This window comes from Anoplopoma fimbria, chromosome 17, assembly GCF_027596085.1.
Source record: "Anoplopoma fimbria isolate UVic2021 breed Golden Eagle Sablefish chromosome 17, Afim_UVic_2022, whole genome shotgun sequence".
In the NCBI taxonomy this organism is placed as follows: domain Eukaryota; kingdom Metazoa; phylum Chordata; class Actinopteri; order Perciformes; family Anoplopomatidae; genus Anoplopoma; species Anoplopoma fimbria.
This window is the reverse complement of record NC_072465.1, coordinates 12,015,526-12,041,034: the sequence shown is the minus strand read 5'-3', so window position 1 is coordinate 12,041,034 and position 25,509 is coordinate 12,015,526. Positions and strand designations below refer to the sequence as shown.

The 25,509-nt window shown below is 41.5% G+C and overlaps 1 protein-coding gene across 1 annotated transcript in view; it reads right to left on the bottom strand.

The window, feature by feature from the left end:
* Window positions 1-25,509, bottom strand: part of cadpsa (Ca2+-dependent activator protein for secretion a) — a 126,911-nt gene that overhangs the window by 68,192 nt on the left and 33,210 nt on the right. The window contains exons 4-6 of the mRNA XM_054616472.1: window positions 5,615-5,695; window positions 3,524-3,760; window positions 2,685-2,806 (exon numbers count right to left, since the gene is read on the bottom strand). Of these exons, the coding sequence (XP_054472447.1) occupies window positions 2,685-2,806; window positions 3,524-3,760; window positions 5,615-5,695 (440 nt within the window). The remainder of the gene's footprint in view (window positions 1-2,684; window positions 2,807-3,523; window positions 3,761-5,614; window positions 5,696-25,509) is intronic.

The window sequence follows — 25,509 nt, the reverse complement described above, 5'->3', positions numbered from 1 at the left end:
GGTTGCTGGAGATTTTATTAAGGTCGCCAATTAAGCTAGCAGAATATCTTCCCTAGTATTTTATTTACCATTTATATCTGCAGTTCACCTTTGAGCCAAATGGGGAGCTGAATATTCATATAGTTTTGGTATTTGTGATCTACTTATAACAGTTAATCTAATATGAAAGGTTAGCCTACAGCCTCTGTTTGTTTTACTGATGAGAGGAAATGAAAAGAAGAGAGAATCTGTTAACTCTGCCTGAATGCATTTATTTTATCTCATTTTTAAAGTATTTGACATGTTTATACGTTTTGAATTACACGTTCATAAAACGTTGTTTTATGAACGTGTAAAGTTGTGAGTTTTTTAAATGTGCATATCTTCTAAATGGCTGTTAACCTGTTCAAGATAAGTTAAAACGTTTTTTTTTTAAAGTGTGTCCCCAGAAAAAAAAGGTTAGTCAAACACTGTTCTACAAGAAAGAGTAGTTGGGTTTAGACTAAACTTCAGTTTTAAACACTAAACTGCAGCTAAGCTAAAGACAGCAACAACCCCTGTGTTTTTAAGTTCGCCCACATGTTTGCAAATGTGTTCTTGTGGATTTTTGACACGATATGCGATCTGCATATTTGCCACATTTAATCATTGTAATTTTGATATTTTTCCAATAGTTCTGATCTGTTTAAAGAAACTGAAATGGGACAGTATCTGCTTGGTTAGACCTAACTCCACAGCCCTGTGTCAGGTCTGTCTCCACACATTCTCATTCTGCTTTAGATGGAAAAAATGATCTATAATATCTCAACATAACGAGCCTTGTTATCTAATTGTGACATAACCCAAACTGTCTACCACTGCATATGAGCCAAATCACACATACAATCTTTATCTGAACATTACAGACTGTGTTAATGTGCTAATCATTCGTAATCAGCTGACATTGTTATTATCATGTTGCCACTCAGATGTGAAATTAGAAGATACTGTAGCCTCCTAAAACGGTGTTACTGTGACTGAACACAATGTCCCTGTAATGTTCCTGCAGGGACTGATAGTAACAGATTGACATTTACAGTGGCTACAAGTGAATAAGACAATACCCTGCAATATTCCTTTAATATTCCTATAGGGACTTATAATGTTCCTGTGATAGTCATAAGTTAGAGCCAAACAGTACACAGCACTATGTGCGCTTAAAATATATAGTTATCCTTTAGGAAGATTTTTATGTAATGACATGACCAGACTGTTTAATTTGTACTAACATCACAAAATATTAATTTTGTCAAGCAATATTTTGAGAAATACTTTTTTGAGGTCCAATTTATAGCCTATGAAGTTAAAGACATCTAGATTTTGGGAATACGGTTTATATTTTTGCTCAAAATATAAGAATGGAGTATTCCATTGCAGTAATAGCGTTTTTTTTAAACCACCAGTGACAGAGGGTGGAGCTAAGTACAATGGAACGCTGAATAAAACATGTTTTAGAGAACCAAAATGTTACAATTAACTTTCATGAGTTAAAGACCAAAACACGGACATCTCCCAGACCAGACAACGCCGTGGTAGAGACCTGTCAATCACTGTGTAGCCCCGCCCTAAAGCATACCCTGCTTTATGGTCAATTTGACTCCAAATGGACCATTTACTAAATGAACATCATGCTGTATTGAAGAAGACTTGAAACTAAAGATTGAGACCATAAACTCATGTTTACAATGTTTACTGAGGGAATAAATCAAGAGAGAAGTAGAGTCTTTTTGTGGAGCTCCTGCAGCCAGTTTACAGAAATAAACACAGTTTTCCAGCCAGAGTCTTGTCTCACATGTGGCCATTTCCCCCTCTTACTCCTACTGTACTAATAAAACAGTTTGAACTGTTAGGCAGTAACCACCATGATCGAAATCCAGAGAAACGGGAAGTGTAAGTGATGAGACAATGAATGAGCCGCTACCATGGTGACGCGATGTGACCCGTGACATTACACCTAACACCGAAGCATCCTCATTTTTATTAGTGCTCAATTATGAAAATAAGCATGCAAGTTACGAAGAGGCAAACTGATTTGTCACTGCAGTGAATCATGAAATGAAATGCGAGTGCAAACCCGGTTGAGGGAACATACTTTGACATTTTCATCCATACACTTAAACAATCATAGTGTTTCTGCTGTGTCACCCAGACATCTCCTGACACTGAACCTAAATGCTAATGCTGCGGGATGCTTTGGAGGTGGAGGGAGTTAAACTGTGTTGGAGTATGCACATTGAGCACCAACCTGATTATATGGACTGTTGATGAGGTTATGGATCCATACAGCGTCATATCATATATGATTCGACGGTGTATGGAACACCAAATAATGCCTTTCACAGCTGTCCTACATGCACAGCACACTACATAGAGCATTCATAGTTCATCATGTAAACATATACACATATACAGTATACAGTGAGACTCAGTTATCTGACCAGCAGATGGCAGTGTGTGGTGTTATTAAAGATCTGATTATTAAAGCCATTCTCCACACAGTGTGCTGCCCTGTAAATTTCCAGAAAGATTGTGATCAGGGCGATGGAGGTTTTGTTTTGCAGCGTGTGTGTGTGTGTGTGTGTGTGTGTGTGTGTGTGTGTGTGTGTGTGTGTGTGTGTGTGTGTGTGTGTGTGTGTGTGTGTGTGTGTGTGTGTGTGCGTGCGTACGTGGGTTTGGAGGCTTCAGCCTGGTCCGTCTGCAGCTTGTGTCCTCCCTCCACCTCCATGGTGCAGTAAACAATCCTGTTTGGAGCCAGCGACTTCAGGCCCTGGACCTCCATGATGACCACCTGCAACACACACACACACATATACACACACACATATTTTAAACATAAAAAGAACTTTAACTTTATGTAGCCTAAAGAAGAAAATAAAGCCACCATTCTACATTTTTCAGTATAGCTGATCAAACGGCCGATGCAGTGACTGTCTGTATCTGTTCGCTGTCAGAGTGTGTTGCGTGAGTGTTAATTACATTTGAGGCTCTGTTAGCTGTAGTTAGCAGTTATGAACCACAATCAAATCATTGTATTATACATGTGCAGTTGTCTACCGTAACTGTATGAACACAACGAGAAGCATCAAATTAAAGATCAGAATATTTTTGTAACAGAGTTCTCGGAGCTTCTTCCAGCGGCATGCAGCTGATCAGGTTCCTCTCATCTCAAAGGCAGCAAACTTTCAGAGGACAAACGTGGGGACTGGAGCACACCGATTGATTTGCAGTCTTAACATGAGCAAACAGACGTCTCCATCGGAATGCAAATGGTCCTGTGTGATGTGGTTGGCTGTACTGAAACATTAAATAAGCCTTGAAAGAGCGAGCTGGTATATGTGATCATTTTTTTTGAAGAGCGTACGCCATCGCGTGTGACTTACTTACAGTGTACATGCGTTTTTGATGGGTGTCTATTTGTGCTGTTACTGAAAGACCACATACTGACAGTTGTCTTCTATCTGCTAGTAAACCAACATTGTTAATAAGTTCATCTAAGTCCACAGACCTCCAGGGTAAAGGACAGCACCACGTCCGATTTGGACAGCGTGTTCTCGTCCTCCTGGCCCATGTCCATGATGGAAGCGTTGTGACCGCGCTTCAGCTTCTGCAGCTTGAACTCTCCTCCCTTGGACACCGGCATGCTCTCCAGGTTGGCCATCAGCAGGTTGACCGAGGATCGCAGCTCCTCGATGAACATGGCCTCCATCTCTCTGGAGGCAAACCTTGGGAACCTTCCACCATGCTGACCAGAGCAGAAAGCAGACAATGAGTGAATGAGCATGAGCCACTGAAGGGCCAAAATATCCTGATAAAATAGCACCAGTTGTAAAATCTTTATTGAAGTTTCTGAACTCTTTAATTTCACAAGGGTTTAAAGTATACATGAAAATAAATCAGTTAAAAACTGTAGAACTAAAAATGAAGCACCCTCTGAGACCCACAGGACCGCTGACTGGAGGCTCAGTTTAAAAGCTGGGGGAATATTCAATTTATTGATATACAATATATATTGATATATATTGCTTTCAGCGGAAACTGGCAGCCCCAAGGCATGCTCTGGTACCAACAATGTCACGCTAGCTTGTTGAGAAGGAGGCTAAATAATGTTTCACATTTTGGTGAGGGGTAAAACTGTTATGGTCATTTTCAAAGGGATCAATTGACCTCTAACCTCGAGATATGTGAATGAAGATGTGTTCTATGGAACCCACCCGCCTCCCCTTTTAGACACACACCCTTTATGATAATCACATGCTGTTTAGGACAAAAAACATGCAGTTTTTTTCATGCAGTATAAATGTGTTGTATTAGCCTATTCAAAAAATAGTGTATTGGAATATTTCTACCTATGGGGTCCCTAAACAGTCTTGGACTTGAATTTATTGAGTGTGACTGGAAAGCTCTTTTGGATCCAGTGAGTCCAGTTGTATTCATGTATGATGATGTTAGTCGGGCTGCACAGTGGTGTAGTGGTTAGCACTGTCGCCTCACAGCAAGAGGGGCCCGGGTTCAATTCCCGGGCTAGACAACCTTCTGTATGGAGTTTGCATGTTCTCCCGTGTCAGCGTGGGTTCTCTCCGGGTTCTCCGGCTTCCTCCCACAGTCCAAAGACATGCAGGTTAGGTTAATTGATGACTCTGAAATTGCCCGTAGGTGTGAATGTGAGCATGAGTGGTTGTCTGTCTATATATGTCTGCCCTGTGATAGACTGGAGACATGTCCAAGGTTTCATCCATACACTTAAACAATCATAGTGTTTCTGCTGTGTCACCCAGACTTCTCCTGACACTTCGCCCATTGACAGCTGGGATCGGCTCCAGCACCCCCGCGACCCTTAACTGGATAAGCGGTTACGGAAGATGTGAGATAGTGAGACCATGTTTTAGAACTTGACATCACTGTTTAAAATGACCTCTTGTTACCTCTATGATGATCACAGCGTCATGAAGCTTTACACTCAGCCAACTTTGGCTTTGAAATGTTTATTGACAAAATGAAGTTTCTGAGACTCAGAACAGAGGCGCTCTCCTTCCAATTGCAGAAACATAAGATTCTTTCAGCAATCTACAAATCTCAAAAGAACGCATTCATTTTTTTCTGTTGTATTCCTCAATGTCTTAATGTTTTATTGTTCTATTTTTTCAGTGATTTATAATAATTTCTTTCAATTCTCGAGTGGTCAATACTTAATTTAGCACCAAATCTGTGGAATAAATGGTAGCAACCCTAAAATTGCTGTAAGAACTAATGAGACATAATATGGAATGGGAATAGCTTAATACACTTTCATCATAATGATCTTTGCCCTTATAAACTTTTTATTTGATTCATAATTTGTTTATATTTATTTCAGATTTATGACTAGAACAACGTATTTCACACAGTGCTGAGCCGCATCTCAAAAAAGCTTTCAGATTATGAACACCACTTCTACGTGTTATCTACTGTTGACCCGCTATCTCCCCCTAAATACCCCTGTCCCCCCTAAAAGACATACAAAGACCTATATTAAGGTTAAGTGGTTGACATTCAATAATCAGTACTCTTTCTTATATTCAAAGGTAGTTAAGTCCATCCATCCGTCCTCGTCCCTTACCCGAGCTATCTGGTCGGCCATTTGCAGTCGTCCATCCAGCTCTCTTCTGATCTGTGCTGCCTGCTCATCAGGGTTGTCCAGCTGGAGAAACACAGAGAGACACAGTGTTATTCAAAAGCTGAACCACAACAATATATGTTCTTAAATAAGAGTAATTAGTATAATAACAATAATGGTGAAATGAAAAGAAACAGGAAAAATGGAACCTAAAACTCACACCGGATACCGATGCAGTCATAATGAAATCATATGAATGTAAAGTCACTGTAATGTCTTCACACAGGGCTACAGTTGGAGTACTGGCCCTTTTCCTCTGAATAAAAACTTGGATTCAGAATAACAAAAAGAAAGGAACAAAAGACTCCAACTAAGAGGAAACTCCATCATCATCATCATCATCATCATCATCATCATCATCATCATCATCATCATCATCATCATCATCATCATCATCCATCCATCAGCTGCTCATACCAGGATATGCCATGCAGTTACAGGAAAAAAAAATTGTATCTAAACCACTAAGTGGTCAGCAAAAAGTTATTTCTTTTTATTGTCAGCACTTTTTATTTGTTTTCTGTTCTACACTCGCTCATTAAAGCATGATTCACGTTTCTGTGGTTGTGTTTTAAGGTACCCCTTGGAGTTTTTATCCACTAGTAATGCTTTGGAGCAATGTTCTTTATAAGAGTGGGTCCTTGTTTTGAATGTATCCTGCATGTGCACCTAATATTATAAAGAAAAGGGAAACAGCTGACTTCCTCATTAAGCTTCTCCGGAAAACACCGGTAGAATCAACTTGACGATTGACTCGGAAGCATTGAAAGCTCCACTGAAAGCGTTGCATTTTCCACATACGCCACAGTTTATAAGCTGTAAGAATGAATAAGGTTTCTTCAATTACTCTGTTTTTTTTTACAGCAGAGCCATCTCTTAGACTCATTAACAAAAGACAATAACAGTTAATGTTGTCAAAGTCACAGCGAGTGACACAGGTTTTGTTATTGTAAAGTTATTTTATTTTTTTTATTCAATTTACCTAAGCTTTATAAAAACATGGGAGACATGTTTCCCATTCAAATTGACCTTGTTTATTCTGGCTGAAGTCCTGATAAATCTTATGGTGGAGGTTTCTATAAATATTTAAATAAATAATAATAAATTAGGTCCAATGATTCATAATAATAAAAGTTCTGATCAGTCAGGAACAGGTGTGGTTTTAAATTGTAATACCTATATACAAACAGTATGGTCAAAATCATCCGGCTGGCTGCTCCATATTCTTGTGGAAAGCCCCGTATCAGATGGTATTTTGTGGATTTTCTCCCTAAAAACAAACGTTTCTCACTATCGCTGATTGATGAGCACAACCTAAACAGTCTTGGGCCTGTTTCTCTAACCTCTCATCAGATTAGGCAGTTGGGTTGCCATATGTTACAGGGAATTGAGAGAAAGATACATGAAGCCACAATGGGAGGCTTGTGACACATGTAACAGATCATGTAACACCCTGTTCAGTTTGTTGGACATTAACATGTTGTATTTCCAAATAATTTTATGTATGTGTATGTGTATATATGTGTTACATAAAAAATTCTTATTCTAATAATGATTTTTCTTACAAAAGGCGGTGTCCTACAAGCTCACTGGTACCCATAATCACAGGGACAAAAGGGGGATATTACCGCCACCGTCTGTCAACCTTCCTTTTCCAGTTGGCCGAGAGAAGCCTTGCTGCCTACAGAAGCCAATGATACAGTACAGACAGTAGGAATTGATCTGATAACCATGTGGAATTTATCAGGTGCTCTCCCCCCCCTAAGCTGCAGGATCAATACTCCCTCTGCTACCCCCGCTTAAGTCTGGTTCATGCTCGCCGTAGTGTCCCTGGCGCCAAGACAAAAGTTACATCATCGCGTATGGTTGTCACCGCGCTTGGTTGTGCCACCTCAGCTGTAGGTACTTTCCCTGCACAGTCATGACTGCAGAATGCTTCTGAAACGTCTCCTGTATCGACGTTAACATGTCCCGCTCCTGCTGCTTTGCATTAATCAGCAGTTCTATTACTCCATGTAAAATGGTCCAGAGGACAATATATAGAAATAACTGCTGCTTCTGGGTCAGTGGATCAGCTTTTAACATCAACTTATTTTACCTCACCATGGAATATCATTTGCAAAGAGCATGGCTTGATTGGTCACATTTGTTCGTTGCTCAGATCAATCCAAGAATCCAGAGCCCTATTGAACAATGGCATTAGTGGCCTCCCATACTAATGCCCATCTCAGATGTTTTGAACAGTTGGCTCTAGTCAGCTGCATTGACATATATATATATAGATAGATAGATATGCTAAGAATTCGGGCTCGAGCAGCTTTAAGGAATCTTCTTTCTCAGCGGCTGTAGCAGTGACAGACAGCTGAGGCTGTCACTGAGTAGAAAAGGCAGGTACAGAAGGCTGATGGGATTTCTCTCTCTCTCTCACCCTCTCACCCGCCTGTCCTTGCCATTGATTTTCTCTCACTGTCTGCATTAACATCTAACCAGAACACCCACCCCTGCTGTTACCACTGACTGAGGAGCATGACACACACATACACACACACACACACACACACACACACACAGTGTTATGCACCACTTATTATACAGGTCAATAAGTGTGGGGAGCATTTCTGCGTATGAACTCCCATGTTGTTATTCTCTATCCAGAGAAAGACAGAAAAGCTGCAGGCCACCCTTCATCTCAAAGAAGAGATGCAGCTAGGCTGTGTCCTGCTTCTCAGTGTGCTTTGCTGTGAGTCCCTCACTCTCATTGGCAAGCCACAGCTCTGACCAATCAGAATCCTGTGAGGAAATACTGGCAGATATGGCCGTGGTTTAGGGGTGTGAGACGACACAGAGAGGCGACTCAAACAACAATGGTGGCTGCTAAAGAGGTTAGCGTAGCTGCTGCAATAGCATCAGTTCTATCAGAACTGGAGAAGATTTATTTATTGAAAGAAGAGTAAAGAACGACACTGAAGGCTTTTCTACATGGAAATATGTTTTCGTTCTTCTCCAGACTGGCTCCGTTAAGAGTTTGATTGACAGGCGGTTGATCCAATAACCGATCCAATTTTTTCTGTTTCCAATGACGGCTTCTCAGATGGTTCTGTGTGACAGACCATCTGACGGGTCAGGTTAGGTCCCTGTAGCAGCAGCTGCAGTTTGGTCAGGCCTTCGACAAACACACTTGTTAACATTTGGATCTGGCTACATTGGATTCATACTGGTTGTTTAGGGGAAGAATGTATTCTTTGTTCATGCTTCAATACGGATGTGGATTGCGTCGGGACACAAGTATGCTTCAATACGAGCTAGAGCTACTAGTATCAGACAATTTTTGCCACTTTTAAGGTGGCAGGTGGGGAAAAAAGTCATCCTCACTTTTTTGTGTTCTGGTTTAAGAATGATAAAGACAGGTTGAGAAAAATTTGACAGAAAATGGGACGTTGACGATTTCTTTCCTTGGCAACGGTCACATTTTCCCCATATGATGTACAGATTTTAGGCATTCTATTGTGAAATGGCTTTGAATTCAGGGCATAGAGTTACTGTAAATGGGGGAAAAAATGTGTATGACAACAAAGCGGCAAAAGCAAGAAGAACTGAGGAATCCTTTGTCATGTGTGAAATAACAGGCTGTTGTATGGATGCTCCTTTGTCTCCTGTTCTGGTGCAGATGTGGAGTAGAGAGCTCTGGTAAAGTAACTGTACATCTTTCTCATTGGCATTTCTCTTTCTCTCTGTCCAACTCCCTCTCTCACTGTCTCTATGTGTCACTCACACATCATACATGTCAACCGTCACATGCAAATCAGTCAAGTACAAAACAACGACTTCACCCTCCTCTATGCTCATTGCATGTCTCGAATGGGGGACTTTTTTTTTTTACATGATACCATATGGCTTTAGATATGAACACAAAGGCACTAAGCATCTTACAGTTCCAGCGATAGTTCCTGAGGAGAGAGGGAAGCTCAGTGAAGTGCATTAAACCCCCTCCACCAAATATTTTGCTCTCTGCTGAGTCTCGATCAGCGGGGGGAACAAAAAGACCTCCACAACAGAAGAGCCAAACACTCTGCTGTCCCTTGGCTCTGCTAGAGGGAATATATTTGCAGATACTGCAAATATATTCCCTCTAGCAGAGCCTTTTCCTACTGACTGACCTCAGCTCCTCAGAGTCTTTTCAGAAAGAGAACCTTGACTTTATTTTTGTACAACTGATGTAAAAAGCATCAACATCTGTCATCAAAGGATACTCTTAAAGAAGGTACCAATGCCAACAGCAGTAAATGCCTCAGTTTTTATGTGAGAAATATTTTGAATATATTGGCAGTGGAAGCCATTCACTGAACTGTACTGGACACATGTTTTCCTTTTCAGTGAACCCTTTACAAGCAGCTGCGGTGTTGAGATTGTCCTACCAAGAAAAACGATTCAGTGAATGTTCAAGTTCTAGTGACTGTTATCCATTAGAAGCAAACAAGTCTGCAGAGGTCTGGAGGTAAAGTGGATGGAGGGACAACAAACAGCCCAGTGGCAAGGTAAAAATGGAGGCATTGTACGTTTTTGCAAACTATGGATACTGTTTGTTTTTGTTTGCATTCGGTCGATCGAGCGACTGTTGCTGAAAGTGGATACCCAACCTGGGAGAGGGGCTGTAATTCTGTGGTTCTGCTGTAGCCAGCGGATATGACAAGACTTCCTTTTCTGTGCGATTCACATTGTTTTTATGGCCCGATTAGCAACTTGAGATGCGAGTCTGGAGTTGGAGTTAAGTCCCACGTGCAAGTCAAGGTTGTCTCACAAGTAGCCAGTTCATTTTAACCTAATACAAAGTGAAATCATCTTCAGAAAGTAGCGGTGGGTTCCCAGATCCCAATTCAGCCAATGTGTTCCAGCTCTCCTTCTCTCCACACAGACTTTACCTGCATTCAACCAAAGGCTGCTCAACCCGATTCAGTCAATACTAGTCGGACTACCAACAGAAACCACAGCCTTGTCCTCTTGCCTACAGATTCTAGATGTGAAGGCGGAATCTGATATAGTGATTAGCCTAAACGTTAACCTCTGGTATTGTGAGTTCCTGCAAGCGTGATATGAGGCTGATATGAAATGTATACATTAAACATATTTCTGATTCAGGGAGGTAGACAAGTAACATATACAATGCCAACATTTGTTTGGGTGACTGGGTCGCACTAAAACATCAGACTTTAGCAATGCAGCTGTTTCCCATTTCCAACTAACAGCCAAGGATGGTTTCCTTTGATTATGACCACGATCGTTCCCTAAACTTCACCGCATGTTTATCATTGTTACCATGACAACGGTTCCCAAGCCTTACAATCCACTGACAAAGTTATAATTGTAACACGAACCATGATCTTTATAATAAATATATTAGAACAATAGTGTTATCAGATAATCAGACCTATATATATAATATTCTGAAAAGGGGAGGTGTCAGGGTTTCAAGTCAAGCTCTTTCTTTTCGTTCTTCACACAACTACTTCTGTCACTTTTCAGGTGAACAGCTGAACCAAGAGATGATAATCTCTATCAAAACCCAAACCTTACATCCCCACGTAAAACAGGGAATCTTCCCTTTCATCGGCTCTGCTGGTGTCTGCACTCTGTCAATGTCATGTTGGACGAGCATGTGAGGATGCTGTGCCTGGAGGTGCTGATGGGGACAGGAGTGTTCTGGTCAGTGAGCTGAGATGGGTCCTCGACTGAGGAACTCTGGCTCACAGCCAGAGTTTCTGCTTCAATAAACAAGAGACAGCCGCAACCCGTAGTCATGACTACCGGTCCCCTAACTGGTTTGTTGACATCCACATCCACATACATTTATTTTGCTTTACTTCACATAGCAGCATGAGCGGATAGCAGCCAAAACTGGCTAGCAAAGAGTAATAAAGAAGCTCTGAAACAATGTCCAACAAAGCATTCAAACTCAAAACTCATACTCCTAAAACCCGCTGCACACACACGCCTAAAAATGTCTTACTTAACTGTACCAAGAGGAAAATCATACCTGCTGCTAAATTCACAATAAGAGAATAAACAGCGGCGCAACATTGTCCGTCAACTCTACACTAAAAATTATCTGTATTCATATATATTGTTTGCAAAATGATGGATAATATTCCTGTCTTTGGCACGATTGAGTCAGCCTTTGGTTCCTGTGTCCTTACTTCCCCCCACTGTCCTGGGTCTGAGTGCTACTCCTCCCTCCTTCAGCCCCTTAGTAAAGCCTTTGCACCTGGTCTCTTCACCCAATGAATAGCAACTCCAAGCTGCTCCTCATCCTCTCCTACTCTCATATACCCCGCCTGTCTACCCTGCAACCTAAATCCCTTTTCTGTTGTCATATCTCATCCCTCCTCGTCTACAGTAAAAAAAAAGATCCAATCAGATCTGGATGTGTAGATCTGGCAAACATGTTAGCAAACAGTTGCCTATTATCACATCAAGCAGAGACAAAACCATTTGTTTGTGTTTCTCGAGCATTGGAGTCCAATGTTCCCTCTTCTTTTAGCTCCCCACCAGCTGCTGTATCCAGCCCTTTAGCTGCTCCACTGTTTTCAACAGCTCGTCTCTGACTGCGTCGCTGTTCGGTGCTGAGCAGGTAGTGAACAGCAGGTTTATGGAAAGCTGCCTACTGCTGCTGGACTTGAGTTTGATGAAAGCGGAGTGTACATGCTGAAAAAGTTGAAAGATTCTAAACCCTCTTGCCTGCAAATATCTTGCATCCAAACTATATTATTTTTGTGTTGTTTCTTCATCACACCCTCAGTGTGTAAAGGCCTGAAGTCATGCCAAAGAGTCAACATGCTCAATACTAAGGCTAATACTATGGCGATGGAAACCTCAAAGGCCATCATTAATGTTGTTCATTATCTGGGCTTGCCCTACTATGACTTGTCAAAATTGATACTGTGAAAGAGGATTCTTGCAGTTACAAATTCACCAGCAACAGTCTCCTAGCCAGCCTACTTACTATTCCTTCAGGGAACGACCATTCTTTATTCATCAGAAATATTACTGTACAGCAACTGCTTGTTATGTTGTCTCACTGAGTAAAGAAGTTGACTTGTTTTAGAATGAAAACAAAGTTTAACCAATGCCCAACACCCAGCAACCAACTTCCTAAAAAGCTCCATACAGAAGAAAATATCAGCCTCTAATCAAAAGAACGTCTACTTCAGAGAATCAGTATGGCAGGAAGGAATGATCACATTAATATGATGATATTAATGTCATGTGCAGCATCAGTAACAACTACATACTCCCTCTCGCTGTCTGTCATCCAGTGCACTGTATTTACTTCTGCACTGTTCTATAGAACACAATATGTGGTGTATCGTGTACACAACTTGTTTGGCCATTGATGGTGATGGGACAGCACACCTGTCAGTGATGATGCAACATGACGATGATGATGATCCCCAAGTGTCTAAAATCTGAATCTACTGGTCACTGTTGAGTAAACTATTCAGGGCTTAGTAATATCTTAGCTAGGCGGGTCATGCGATCGATGGCGTGTGTGTGACCGAGTAGGAACCACAAGAGGTCGTCTTGTGGTTGCAGTTACACACACTTTTTCAAAACAGCTTTTATTACCTGTTTTATGCAGCCATTGACTGCCTGCTGATTTCCAGCATACTTCGCCGCTTGTTCTTTGAATGAAATATGCTTTACGACGCCTTACAGCTCATTGGAGTCTAGACGGGGGGGATTAGCCAATTGCAGGTTGTAGAAGTCAATCACACAATCCAGCAGGGGTTATTGCTCACACACTGCTGGTGGGAATGAGTGACACAGCACACGTTATCGTATTTATGGTTTGATATTGCTACTGAATTGTAATTCAGAAAATCACCTCGACATCAAACAGTAGTAACAGTTGTATCTTAAGGCTGTCCTTTCTGTGAGAGATTTCTGTAAGGCAAAATGACAATTGAACCCACAAATATAAGAGGTAAGTGTGGTGACTTTAGGTTTAAATATACTGCTTGATGGCTAATTTGTATGCATTACATTACATTACATTACAGTCATTTAGCAGACGCTTTTATCCAAAGCGACTTACAATAAGTGTATTCAACATAGGTATTCAAGAGAACTACTAGTCACCAGAAGTCATAAGTGCATCTCCTTTCTTAAACAAGCATCTAAAAGCATAAACCAGAGCAAAAGTATAGTGCAGAAGCAAATTACTACAAAACAATAAGTGCAACAAACTAATACAAATACAATAAGTGCAACAAACTAATACGAATGCAATAAGTGCTAAGAGGAAGGTTCAGGGTAGTACTTCATGAAGAGGTGAGTTTTCAGCCTGCGCCGAAAGATGGGCAGCGACTCTGCTGTTCTGACATCAGTGGGGAGTTCATTCCACCACTGAGGGGCCAGGACAGAAAAAAGCTGTGACTCTTAAACCTCTGACAATCCACCGGTCAAACTTTCTCGACAGTTTTACAGAGCTTTTAGTTGGAGGAGCAGCGGCTCTCTACAGGATTTGCCGGGCTTCCAACTCCTCCGAACGGACCGCGAAACGGCGCTTTCGGGCAAAACGAGGGGAGGCGGAATCTGCTTTTATATTAACGAAGGTTGGTGTACAGATGTCACAGTGTTAAAGAAATCATGCAGCCCTCTTTTAGAAACCCTATTCATAGTCTATAAACCATTTTATTCACCACAGGAGTTTACCTCATTCATTCTGGTCAGTGTTTACATCCCACCTCAGGCCTGTGTTAGTGAGGTCACAACACCTGGCTGAGCAGATCACTAACGCGGAGCACAAACATCCAGACTCCCTGCTCATTGTTCTTGGGGACTTTTAACAGAGCAAACCTCAGCAAAGAACTGCCAAAATACAGACAGCATATGAAGTGTCCCACCAGGGCCCAAAACACACTGGACCACTGCTACACTGTACTAAAGGACGCCTATGTCCCCCGTGCAGCCTTGGGACTCTCTGATCATTGTCTGGTCCATCTTCTCCGGACCTACAGGCAGAAACTAAAATCTGCAACGCCTGTGGTCAAGACTGTGAGGAGATGGACCGATGAGGGAAAGCTGGAGTTACAGTCCTGCTTTGACTGCACTGATTGGAGTGTCTTTGAGGCTGCGGCTACTAAGGAGATCAGAGTAGCAAAGAGGTGCTACACTGAAAAGTTGGAAAACAGGTTTCCAGCCTACAACCCTGCGTCAGTGTGGAGAGGCCTGCAGGAACTCACCAACTACAGGAGACCATGACCCCATCACTGTGGAGAACCATCGACTGGCTGACGACCTGAATGTGTTCTACTGCAGGTTTGACCAGCCAACCTTCACACCCTCCAACTGCTCCGAGATCAATCAACCACCTAGACCCCCTGCCACCTCCACACCTCTCCCATCCGACCCCCCACCTGCACTGAGGATCTGCGAAGAGGATGCGAGTCAGCTCTTTCACAGACAGAACATCAGGAAGGCACCCGGCCCAGACAGTGTGTCACCCTCCTGCCTGAAAGTCTGTGCTGACCAGCTGGCCCCCATCTTCACTCAGATCTTCCACCGTTCACTGGAGCTGTGTAAAGTCCCCTCCTACTTTAAACGCTCCATCATCATCCCGGTCCCCAAGAAATCCTCCGCTACAGGCCCGTCACCCTGACGTCTGTGGTCATGAAATCCTTTGAGAAACTGGTGTTGTTCCACCTGAAGGACATCACAGGCCCCTTGCTGGACCCCCTGCAGTTTGACTACCGGACAAACAGGTCGGTGGATGATGCAGTCAACATGGCACTGCACTACATGCTGCAACACCTCGACTCCACAGGGTCATACGCAAGGGTTCTGTTTGTGGATTCACTGTGTAGCCCCGCCCTAAAGCATACCCTGCTTTATGGTCTAAATGGAGCATCATTTACTAAATGAACATCATGCTGTATTGAAGAAGACTTGAAACTAGAGATTGAGACCATAAACTCATGTTTACAATGTTTACTGAGGGAATAAATCAAGAGAGAAGTAGAGTCATTTTCTCATAGACTTCTATACAACCAGAGGACTCGCCCCCTGATGGACAGTAGAGAGAATGCAAGCTAAAAGTATTACCACATTGGCTTCACTTTTCAGAACCAGAGGTTGCCTGCTGCTCCATGCAAGGCCCAACCATAATACTGAGAGATCTCCAATATTAGATTAACTACCCCACTACTTCCTCATCCTTCCTTCCACAGCCCCCCCCCCCCTCCTTCCTTATCCATGGCTCTCTCTAAGTTGCTTTCTTCCTCTGGATGGATTAACAGGCCCAACCATGATTGTGATTACAAGAAAAGCAATCACTCGCCCTTCATTCAGATAAGGGCACAAGAGTTGGCATGGCAAATTGAAAAGGGAAGGGGGAGAGCGGTAGCCTCTGTGTACAGTTTCCATGGCGACAACATACAAGAGGATAAAGGGCACTGGGGAGTGTTTGCGCATGTTTGTGTGTCTGTGCTCATGTGTGTACACCCATTTACATGTTCAGGAAGGAGTTTGAGATACATGTTATCATCAGTACACAATTCAAATCTCTGTCAGACACACACACACACACACACACACACACACACACACACACACACACACACACACACACACACACACACACACACACACACACACACACACACACACACACACACACACACACACACACACACACACAGCATTGAGATGTACTTCAAAGTGGACCACGACAGCAGCAGTTCTTTGATGAAGCACAGTTGCGGGTTATTTCCTCCGTCATATGTGTTATCAGAGAAAATAAACGTATCATCCACATGTCCTGCCCCATCCTATTTACCTTTAACAGCTGGCTGGAAAATCATTTGCAGAGACAGACAGAATGAGAGAAAAAGTGGAAAAAATGCTTTGGAAAATTGCAGGTAATGGAAGGTTCACTTGTTTGCAATTGCATCTTTCTATCATTTTTTTTTTTTACATAAGCGCTAAGAAATGGAGGAAAGATAATGTTTATAAGATCATTTTTACCTGTACCGTAAAATCAATTATTCAAAAAAAGTTTCAGTTTAAGATTACATTAGATATCATTGTGGAAAAAAAATAAAATATATATATATATAGTAACTAAATAATCTTAATGAGATGTAATTGTCCTTTTTTTCTCCGCGTTGTAAGTTTTTCCGGTACTGATGTGAGGGTCCCGGGACAGAGGATGACGTATGTATACAGATTGTAAAGCTCTCTGAGGCAAACTCTGTTCCAATCCATCCAGTAGATGTTGAAATATTTCAGTCTGGACCAAAGTGGTGGACTTAATCGGCATTCCTTAGAATTACCCCGCTACCATGACTAAAAAACAATGTTGCTCTTTACACTCGAGGAAGCTGAAACTAGCTCATATTTGAAACTTTTATTTAACAAATAAAACAATCAAATGGTAGTTTTGGTTTAATTTGGAGAAAGCGTTGTGTGAAGTTTTGGCCTTCAGCCGAATACAATGGAGATTGGTTTGTGGTGCTTACAGCACTGAACAGCTCATGAAATGTATCAAATTCAATGGCTACAAGTCCATCATCATTGCTGTTACTCAGAAGAGTGTTTCTGAGATCGGATGTTACTGTTGTAGTCATTTGAGTGAAATCACCCTTTAATTGATCATTTAAATTATCATTGATTATTTTGCTATCGATTCATGGATGGAGGGTCTCAGCACTCAACATGCTTCCCGGTGTGTTGTCTCAGGTCTATTGTGACCAGTTAGAGGCTCTTTAGTAGCTGCTGACTCCACTGCGGCCCTAATGGCGGGAACCAATCTGATAAAAGGAGAGAACACCCACTCTGTTCTCCCCTCACTACATATCCGCCGCGTTGGCCTGCAATTAAATTTGTCTCCCGGCCCCAGCCATCATTACTGCCAAAGGCACATTCATCAAAAGAGATGTGCCTCGCTTTTTGACCCCGCTGCTCTTTATATGATGTGTGCAGTTTGTTAGACAACAATCATCTCATTTGCTGCTCCAGGGCGTTCACTGTCCTGTTTGAAGTTATGATTTAACCAACAGGGCATACAGACACAGGGATTTAACAGCATAGGGGTTGCCATCGGCATCCATTTTGAAAAATTGGCGATCAATTCTCGGCCTTTGGTTACCATCAGTGACGACTTCTTTTTAACATATACATTACATTACATTACAGTCATTTAGCAGACGCTTTTATCCAAAGCGACTTACAATCAGTAGTATATTACATATCATTCACACACTGATGACAGGCTACCATGCAAGGTGCCACCATCAGACTCTAACTAACATTCATGCAACATCCAGTCCACACCGATGGCAAGCCTTCGGGAGCAACTTGGGGTTAAGTGTCTTGCCCAAGGACACATCGACCGGGTATCGAACCACCGACCCTCTGATTGGAGAACTACCTTGCTCTCCACTACGCCACAGCCGCCCTCATATAACAAACAGGGTCAAAAAAACATGCATCCCTAATTAAATACGTTTTGGATATTTCTTGCATTAGTGATATTCAAGTATCGGCGAAACAATCAGAACCAGAATCAGCCCCCGCTGCAGGCGCGTTGGTTTAAGAGACAATGGCGAAAGCAAATAAAGTTGTTAGACCAAATGCTGAGCTTTGCATATGGACAGTAGGGACATTTTCCTTTGAATATTTTCAGAGGACAGAATTGTCCTTACCAATTATTGAGCGAACTTGTTTGCATTACGTTCGGAGTGAACAGACACACGCACGTGAGAGGAGCAGAATCGCTTGTTGACCTTCGCAGAGAAATATGCTGCATATCACGAGGGGTTCAATCCTGTCTGAACCCGGTCCCTGCACTCAGAACACATAACACCTGAAGAGCATACGACCATATCAGCAGAGAGCACAGCAATAATGTGATGCACAGTGGACAGTTCATAGCTTTGTTAAAATATAATTACTTTATTCTCATTAAATTACGACTTTGGTATCCTAATGTTACTTTTTTTCTCAAGATATGACTTCTGAGAGAACACAAATATGTGGGAAATGTTTTGAATAGGCAGGAGCAGAAATCTTGTTGAAACACTTATGTCATAAGACTTGTGTTAGTCAAGAGGTTTACACATTATTGAAGTTAATCAATGTATCGTTGGCCTGAATAGGTGCCACACACACCTTTAAAGAGGTTACTTCCCCAAACAAAAGACACAAAGAGGCATAGAAGAGTAAACCACGCTTATGTGTTGACATAACATTAAATATGAAAATGTCAGCTCCAGGTGTCTGAAAATTGAAGGCAACACAAAATGTGTAACAGCTTACTATATTATTTTCTATTATATTTCTGTTTCTGTTTTGAATTGTCACCTGGCACCTGAATTTAGTGTTTTCCTTTACATTTACAAGTGTTTGCCGCTCAAACTTTCCTGGTTAAGGACCTTTTGATGCCCCACATTTCTGTGACCCTACCAGAGTTGAAATGAAACCTACGCCCTTGTGTTTGACTTGCAAGTCAACATTACAAAAATGTAAAAGGAAATCTCTGAAGTGTTGGGAGGCAAAGTATCTCTACTGATTTGAGCTGGACAGAAAATTATTCTGCAAAGCGGAAGGTAGCACATCCTACAGAACCACATTGTGTTTGTAATCATGTACGAGGAAGCAAAAAGGCCGCTAAAGCACACACGGAGCGGGACAACTGGTGGATGGGTCCAACAGATAGCCATCTTTCAGAAAAGAGATCACTGTTTGTTCCCCGTGTGAAACGAAAAGTCAACGTTAATTTATTTGTCATCTAACTTGCATAATGTAGATACGGCACTTCCTTAGTTATCTTAACCCAAACAACGATCTTACTCTAAACCTAACTAAGTAGTTTTGTTGCTTAAACCCAAGTGAGTTTCCTGTGAAGAAGGACGTTTATTTGAAAAGACCATATGAATGTAACCAGCAGAAATCAACACATGTTCAGCATCTGGCTCCTTGTGCATGAATCAGACAGCGGTCGCTCCGCTTATAAGGGCAGCGACATGTTGCTCTGGAACCCGTTGGGAGGGGGAGGGCTCTGTCCGGCTGTTCTTGAAAAGCATCTGAGCATGGGCGGCAAAGGATGACAGCAGGGGGATAAATCCCATTCCAGCTGCCATAACCTGCATCTGTGCTTAACTGGTCCTAACCAGAGTTACCTCCAGGTCACACGCTGCGTTAGCATGCTGCGTGGAACCAAAGTCAAGACATAAGCTTGTGTGGCAAAGGATGTTTCAACATCCCCCTAGATGGAGGGATTTCCAAGCTCACAATGTGGATTAAAGGATTACCTCGTATGCTGTCGCTTTGGATTTAGAGCCTGTTCGAATGATGGGCATGTGTTCAACGCAAGTAAAAAAAAATATTGGTGCAGAAGTTAACTTAATATCATATCATCTTTTAATTCAGCAAGCCATCTGTTAGCGATTTCAGAGGGCTTAGAAACCTTGAAATGATTTATTTTTGATTAAAGTCTTAAAAATGAGTGCCATCTCCACTCTCAGTTAACGCCCTGTTATACAGTGACCATATGCTTTGTGTGGCATAAGTTATTTAACGGTGGCATGATACTGTTGGATGTTAATTGGCAGTTATTAACCACAGAGTGCAGCTCCTGCACCATGAAGCCAATATTTACTCCCAGCACTGATAACTGGAAAGAGCTAATTTAGTGGAAATGTCTTTGTTTGCTGTAATAGCCTGGGCCTCCCTTCCTGTCCGCCTTCTTCTAATCACCACCATCCCTGTTTAAACAGTTCACCTCTCTCATCCTCCTCTCGTTCCATTTACCACTACCTCCAACACCACAATCCTCTTTTTCTGGACTCTTTTCTATCCTCTCTCCCTCTCTCATTCTTCTTTTCTCCAGGAGTTTAGTCGCTCCACTGTGTAATGTCTGGCCACATGCTCCAAAGAAATAGGGGGCATCATTTCACCACTAATACTAGGTCCATGCAGGTTCATCTACATTTTCAGTTGTTAAGAAAAAGCCACCTACTAACTAAATACAACACAAGTTCTTTTCTCGTTTCTGCTGATATCTATTTTTCTGCAGTGAAATAGCTCCCCTATGCTGATGTTCTACAGAAACAGTAAATTACTGTAAGGTGCTGTGATTTCATTAGTGCAACATCTGAACAAAAAACTGTTTATGTCAATTTAAATACAAAAGCCTAAGAGGCATTCTTGAGCTTACCATCATATTTTTGAACCAGCTGGGGAAGCTGATGTTGTAACTTGTTGCTGAGTCAAATCCGGGACCTCAGCATCGAGCACTGTGATAAGAGATAAGTGATAAGGGGGCTGAGGACACCGTACTACCTGTTGCAGTAAGTTTTGACAGTCTTGTCATTTGCATCCCCACATCTGGACCACTGAAAGTAAGTAAGCTGACAGTGGCTTCACCCCCTTCACTCATTTTCCGTAACCGCTTATCCTGTTCAGGGTCGCGGGGGGTCTGGAGCCGATCCCAGCTGTCATTGGGTGAAGGCAGGGTTCACCCTGGACAGGTAACCAGACTATCACAGGGCTGACATATATAGAGACAGACAACCATTCACACTCACATCCACACCTACGGGCAAATTAGGGTCTTCAAAGAACCTTAGCTGCATGTCTTTGGACTGTGGGAGGAAGAACCCGGAGAGAACCCACGCTAACACGGGGAGAACATGCAAACTCCACATAGAAGGCCCTCTAGCCCGGGTAGTGAACCCGGGCCCCTCTTGCTGTGAGGAGACAGTGGTAGCCACTACACCACCGTGCCGCCGCCCCCTTACTTATATAACGGAAAACAAACACTGGCCCTGTTTGGAACTGTCTCATCTACTTTATATTTTCTTGCACAAACAGTTCAAACATGTTTCAAAATCAGTTCAAATTTATACGGCCTTAGTTTTGAAGGACCTATTTTAGGGAGATCCTAGAATGCCTTTGCACCACTGTCCGAGGAAGAGCAGCGGTCATATCATAAGCTTTTGGTCAGTTTGGTACAGGAACAAGAAACCCAACGCCCCCAAAACAGCTAAATGGAGACAGAGGCAACAGTTTGGCCATCATTTGCTGCTTTTAGTTGTATTTTAATGTTAGGATAGATTTTCTTAACAAAAAAATATTTATATTTATAGTTCATGACAGCAACACATACTCACAGCCATATCTCCGCTTAATACGTTAATATCCCTCAAATTTATATATCAAAACCTGCTCAACAGTAATATACATGTAAATCTTGAGTATGTAATGTGTTTACACTGTGTGTGTGTGTGTGACAAGCATACACACAGATGTCTGCTTAATTAGGTGCATGTTTGATATACTATCTAGAAACTATGTATTCAAAGCAAATAGCAGCAACAACAATGGAAAATGAGAGCAGGCCAGGCTTCTTATCGAAAACTGTTTTTTCTTTTAAACAACTGGATAATAAAGAGGGTAAATTAGAAATAAAAGCCTGTCTCTAATATAGCCTGCCTCCTTTCATTCATCCTAAGATGGCACATATTGCTGATAAGAACACCGCAGAGCTGTTGGTGGACGGAGCAAAACAGCCTTTCACACAGCCATATGTATCAGGAATGAAGATGGTTATCACTTAAATTTACATTTAAGTGATAACTCATTCAGGATGGCAGAGCAGTATCACAAATGCAGAGTAACAGCCCCACCACCGCCAACAAGACCTCCTATTATCTCTTCCCCACTGTCTCCATTCAGAGCTGTATTGCAAAAGACAGCAACAGATTTCTCAGCTTACAGCTCATTAATTCAGAGTGGTTACTCCAGAAATGGCAATTGTCCATGACGAGAGGAAAAAAGGAAAAAAGAGCCATTTTGTGCCTCAGTCTAACATGGAAAGAGCTTTTTAGAATTCATTAGGAAGCATGCAGAGTGACCAGCAAATAACACCTGTTGTATCCATACGACAAGATTCCAGTGAAAAATGCAACCTTGAAGCTGAAGGTGGTATTATTTTTAATGATTTAAAAGTTGTTTTTAATTTGCTTCACCTCATTTCCATAAATGGAGAGAAACAACTTTTAATAGAATTTCAACCCGTTACAACACCATAAACTAGAATGTCAAAACTACAATACAGTTGAATCAACACCAAAAAGTTAGTGTCATAAAGGCAGAATTAAATAAAGATATAGACACAACAAGTCCTCAAGGCTAGACTGCAGTTAGTGAAGATGAATAATTACTACAAATTTGAGCTCAGTGAAGGCGTTTACACAGAGGAACAATGACGAATAAACGACAAGAAAAGGCAAACTAGTCATCTGCTAATAACATGTCAGGGCTTTTATTGTGAAATGCAAGAACGGAAGGAGTGGATCTGTTCTGCACTTTGTCAAGGTTGAAAGGAGTTATAAAGTTGAATGGATCAGTTGACTTGCAAGCTCAGTAGCTGCTATAATACCATCCATAGACTTCTCTCTTCTGGCTTAAAAGCTAAGGATCGAAGGTCAATCTTGCCCTTGGGAATAGTTTGACAGCAAATTGTAACTCAAGGTCCACTTACTATCCGTTTCCAGAGCTGTCATTCAAGAAGTCGAAAGGTGCTACTAATAGAATCATAGCGTCTACAACAGACCCATCTTGATGATCGCTAATAGGAAAACTTTGGGTTGGGACATTTTACCAACTGCCATTTTAAGGTAATGCTTTAATTATTAGGGAAAGATCAGGGTCCTAGTTGATTGTCCAGACTGTTGGTATGACACAGGATGACTCCAGTGTCAAAATCACTTGATACCCCAAGGATCCATCCCAACCTCCTCTCAGACATGATCACAGTTGTACAGATGTTGCTTGTCAGAAAAAGGTTCATGGGTTCATTTAAGTGTTTCAGCAAACAACCAATTCTGTTGTTTTCCGGTGAGGAGCCTACTGTTATTAAAAACGCACTTGCAAACTTTGCAATTTGGTCGCCAAAGGTGAAAGTGGGAGATAAAATGAAAGTTTAACCTGGAAAATTTAAAGAACCTCACAACACAATCATGTAACATGTCATAATTAACCTGCACAATAAAAAATATAATTTGTAGTAGCTGGTGGTGTAATTCAAAGTCAACCATAAGTTATGAATCCCGCCTCCTCTGTACGGAGCACTCACTCAATAATGTCTAGGAAATATGAATTTGAATTAAAGTTGGCCACTTTTCTTCTTAATTTCTTGCTGATCATACCAACATACATTCAGTGGACACTTTGTTGGACAATCTGATGCAATCCAATACAACGTCTCAGCCAGAAATCCTACCCTTACACAGATAATGTCATGTGTGTTTTGATTGACACTTTCTATTAGGTATTAATTTAACTGTTGGTGGCAGCGTGCAGTGCTGTGGCATTATAATGTGGTCTGTTTCAATAGTTTTGCCCATTTACAAACATGAGGATGGAATAATATTAGGCACATTTTTTATAATGCAGTCCAGTACAACACCAGAACTATACGACCTCAGGAATGAACAAAAAGTTAAATTAACACATCTCTGAGAATGTCCACAACAATTGGGTAACTGGTTAAATCCCATCACCTTGTCCGTGGCCCTACGCTTCAAACTGTGATGCTCTGGGTTGCTTTTTAATCTGAAGAAATCTGAGGCAGCTGTTCAGCAGTCATGTCTCGTATCTTTAGTCGATGACAACATTTCCATGCTACAGAAAAAAACAATGGTTTCTTTTATAACACATCTCTTTGGCTGAACTGTATCTACATTTAAAAAATATATAAATGCATTGTGACAAAATCCAAACGAGGTGTATGGATAGCAACAGCAAACACTAAAAGAAAAACTGGTATTAAGGATTAGGAGTGTAACAATTTGTAGTCCTAAAAGGAGAGCATTTATTAAAGCCTCGGGTTTTCCTGCCAGATTTCTAATGTGTTTTATTTCCTCCCACAAGCTTTCGGTTTATGCCTGCAAACATTTCACACTTTGTTGTGTCTAATATTAGTTTTTCTATATTTGTTGCTTATGTGGCTCAAATATAGTAAGAGAAATGTGGTATTTTTAACACACAATGTATGGTTTTTTCGGAGATTATCTTGTTGATCAAATATGATTTTAAATGACTACAGAGATTATTTTCTAATCTCTAATGCGACAGTGGAGAGCAGGGTCGTCCTCTGATCAAAGGATCGGTGGTTCGATCCCCGGCTCCGGCAGTCCATGTCGATGTGTCCTTGGGTAAGACACTTAACCCCAAATTGCTCCTGCAGGCTGTTCCTGCGGTGTATGAATGTAAATTAATGTTAACTAGTGTCCTGATGGGCAGGTGGCACCTTAGTAGCCCCTGCCATCAGTGTATGAATGGATGTGAATGGGTGTGAATGGGTGAATGATGACATGAAGTGATAAAGTGCACAGACAATTTACCATTTAATGCCAAGATTTTTGTTATGAATAAAAACACAATCGTCTATTTCATAATAACTTGAATTGCTTGTTTTTATGCAAAAAAAACACCATAGATGACTGGAACAGAGTAAAAGGATAACTTCTAGAAGTTAAACAGTTTACACTGACGTTTTGGCACTAGAAACATTTTTTCGGAAGGTGGTAGAAAATAGATAGGAGTCTTGTAAACTTGCTGCAGGGGGAGTGGCTTACACATCTCAAGGATATATATACTCAGACCACACAAACCTTTCCCCAGTGTATTTTGACTCTGGAGGGATACTGAACTACTTGATTCTGCTAGGATAGACTAAGTATATGGTTTTCTGCTTTCTTAAAATTGATCTTAAACTGTACCAAGCCTGCTTAAAAAAGGGTTAGTGACTGATGCTGATTCTGCTGATTCTACTGTTC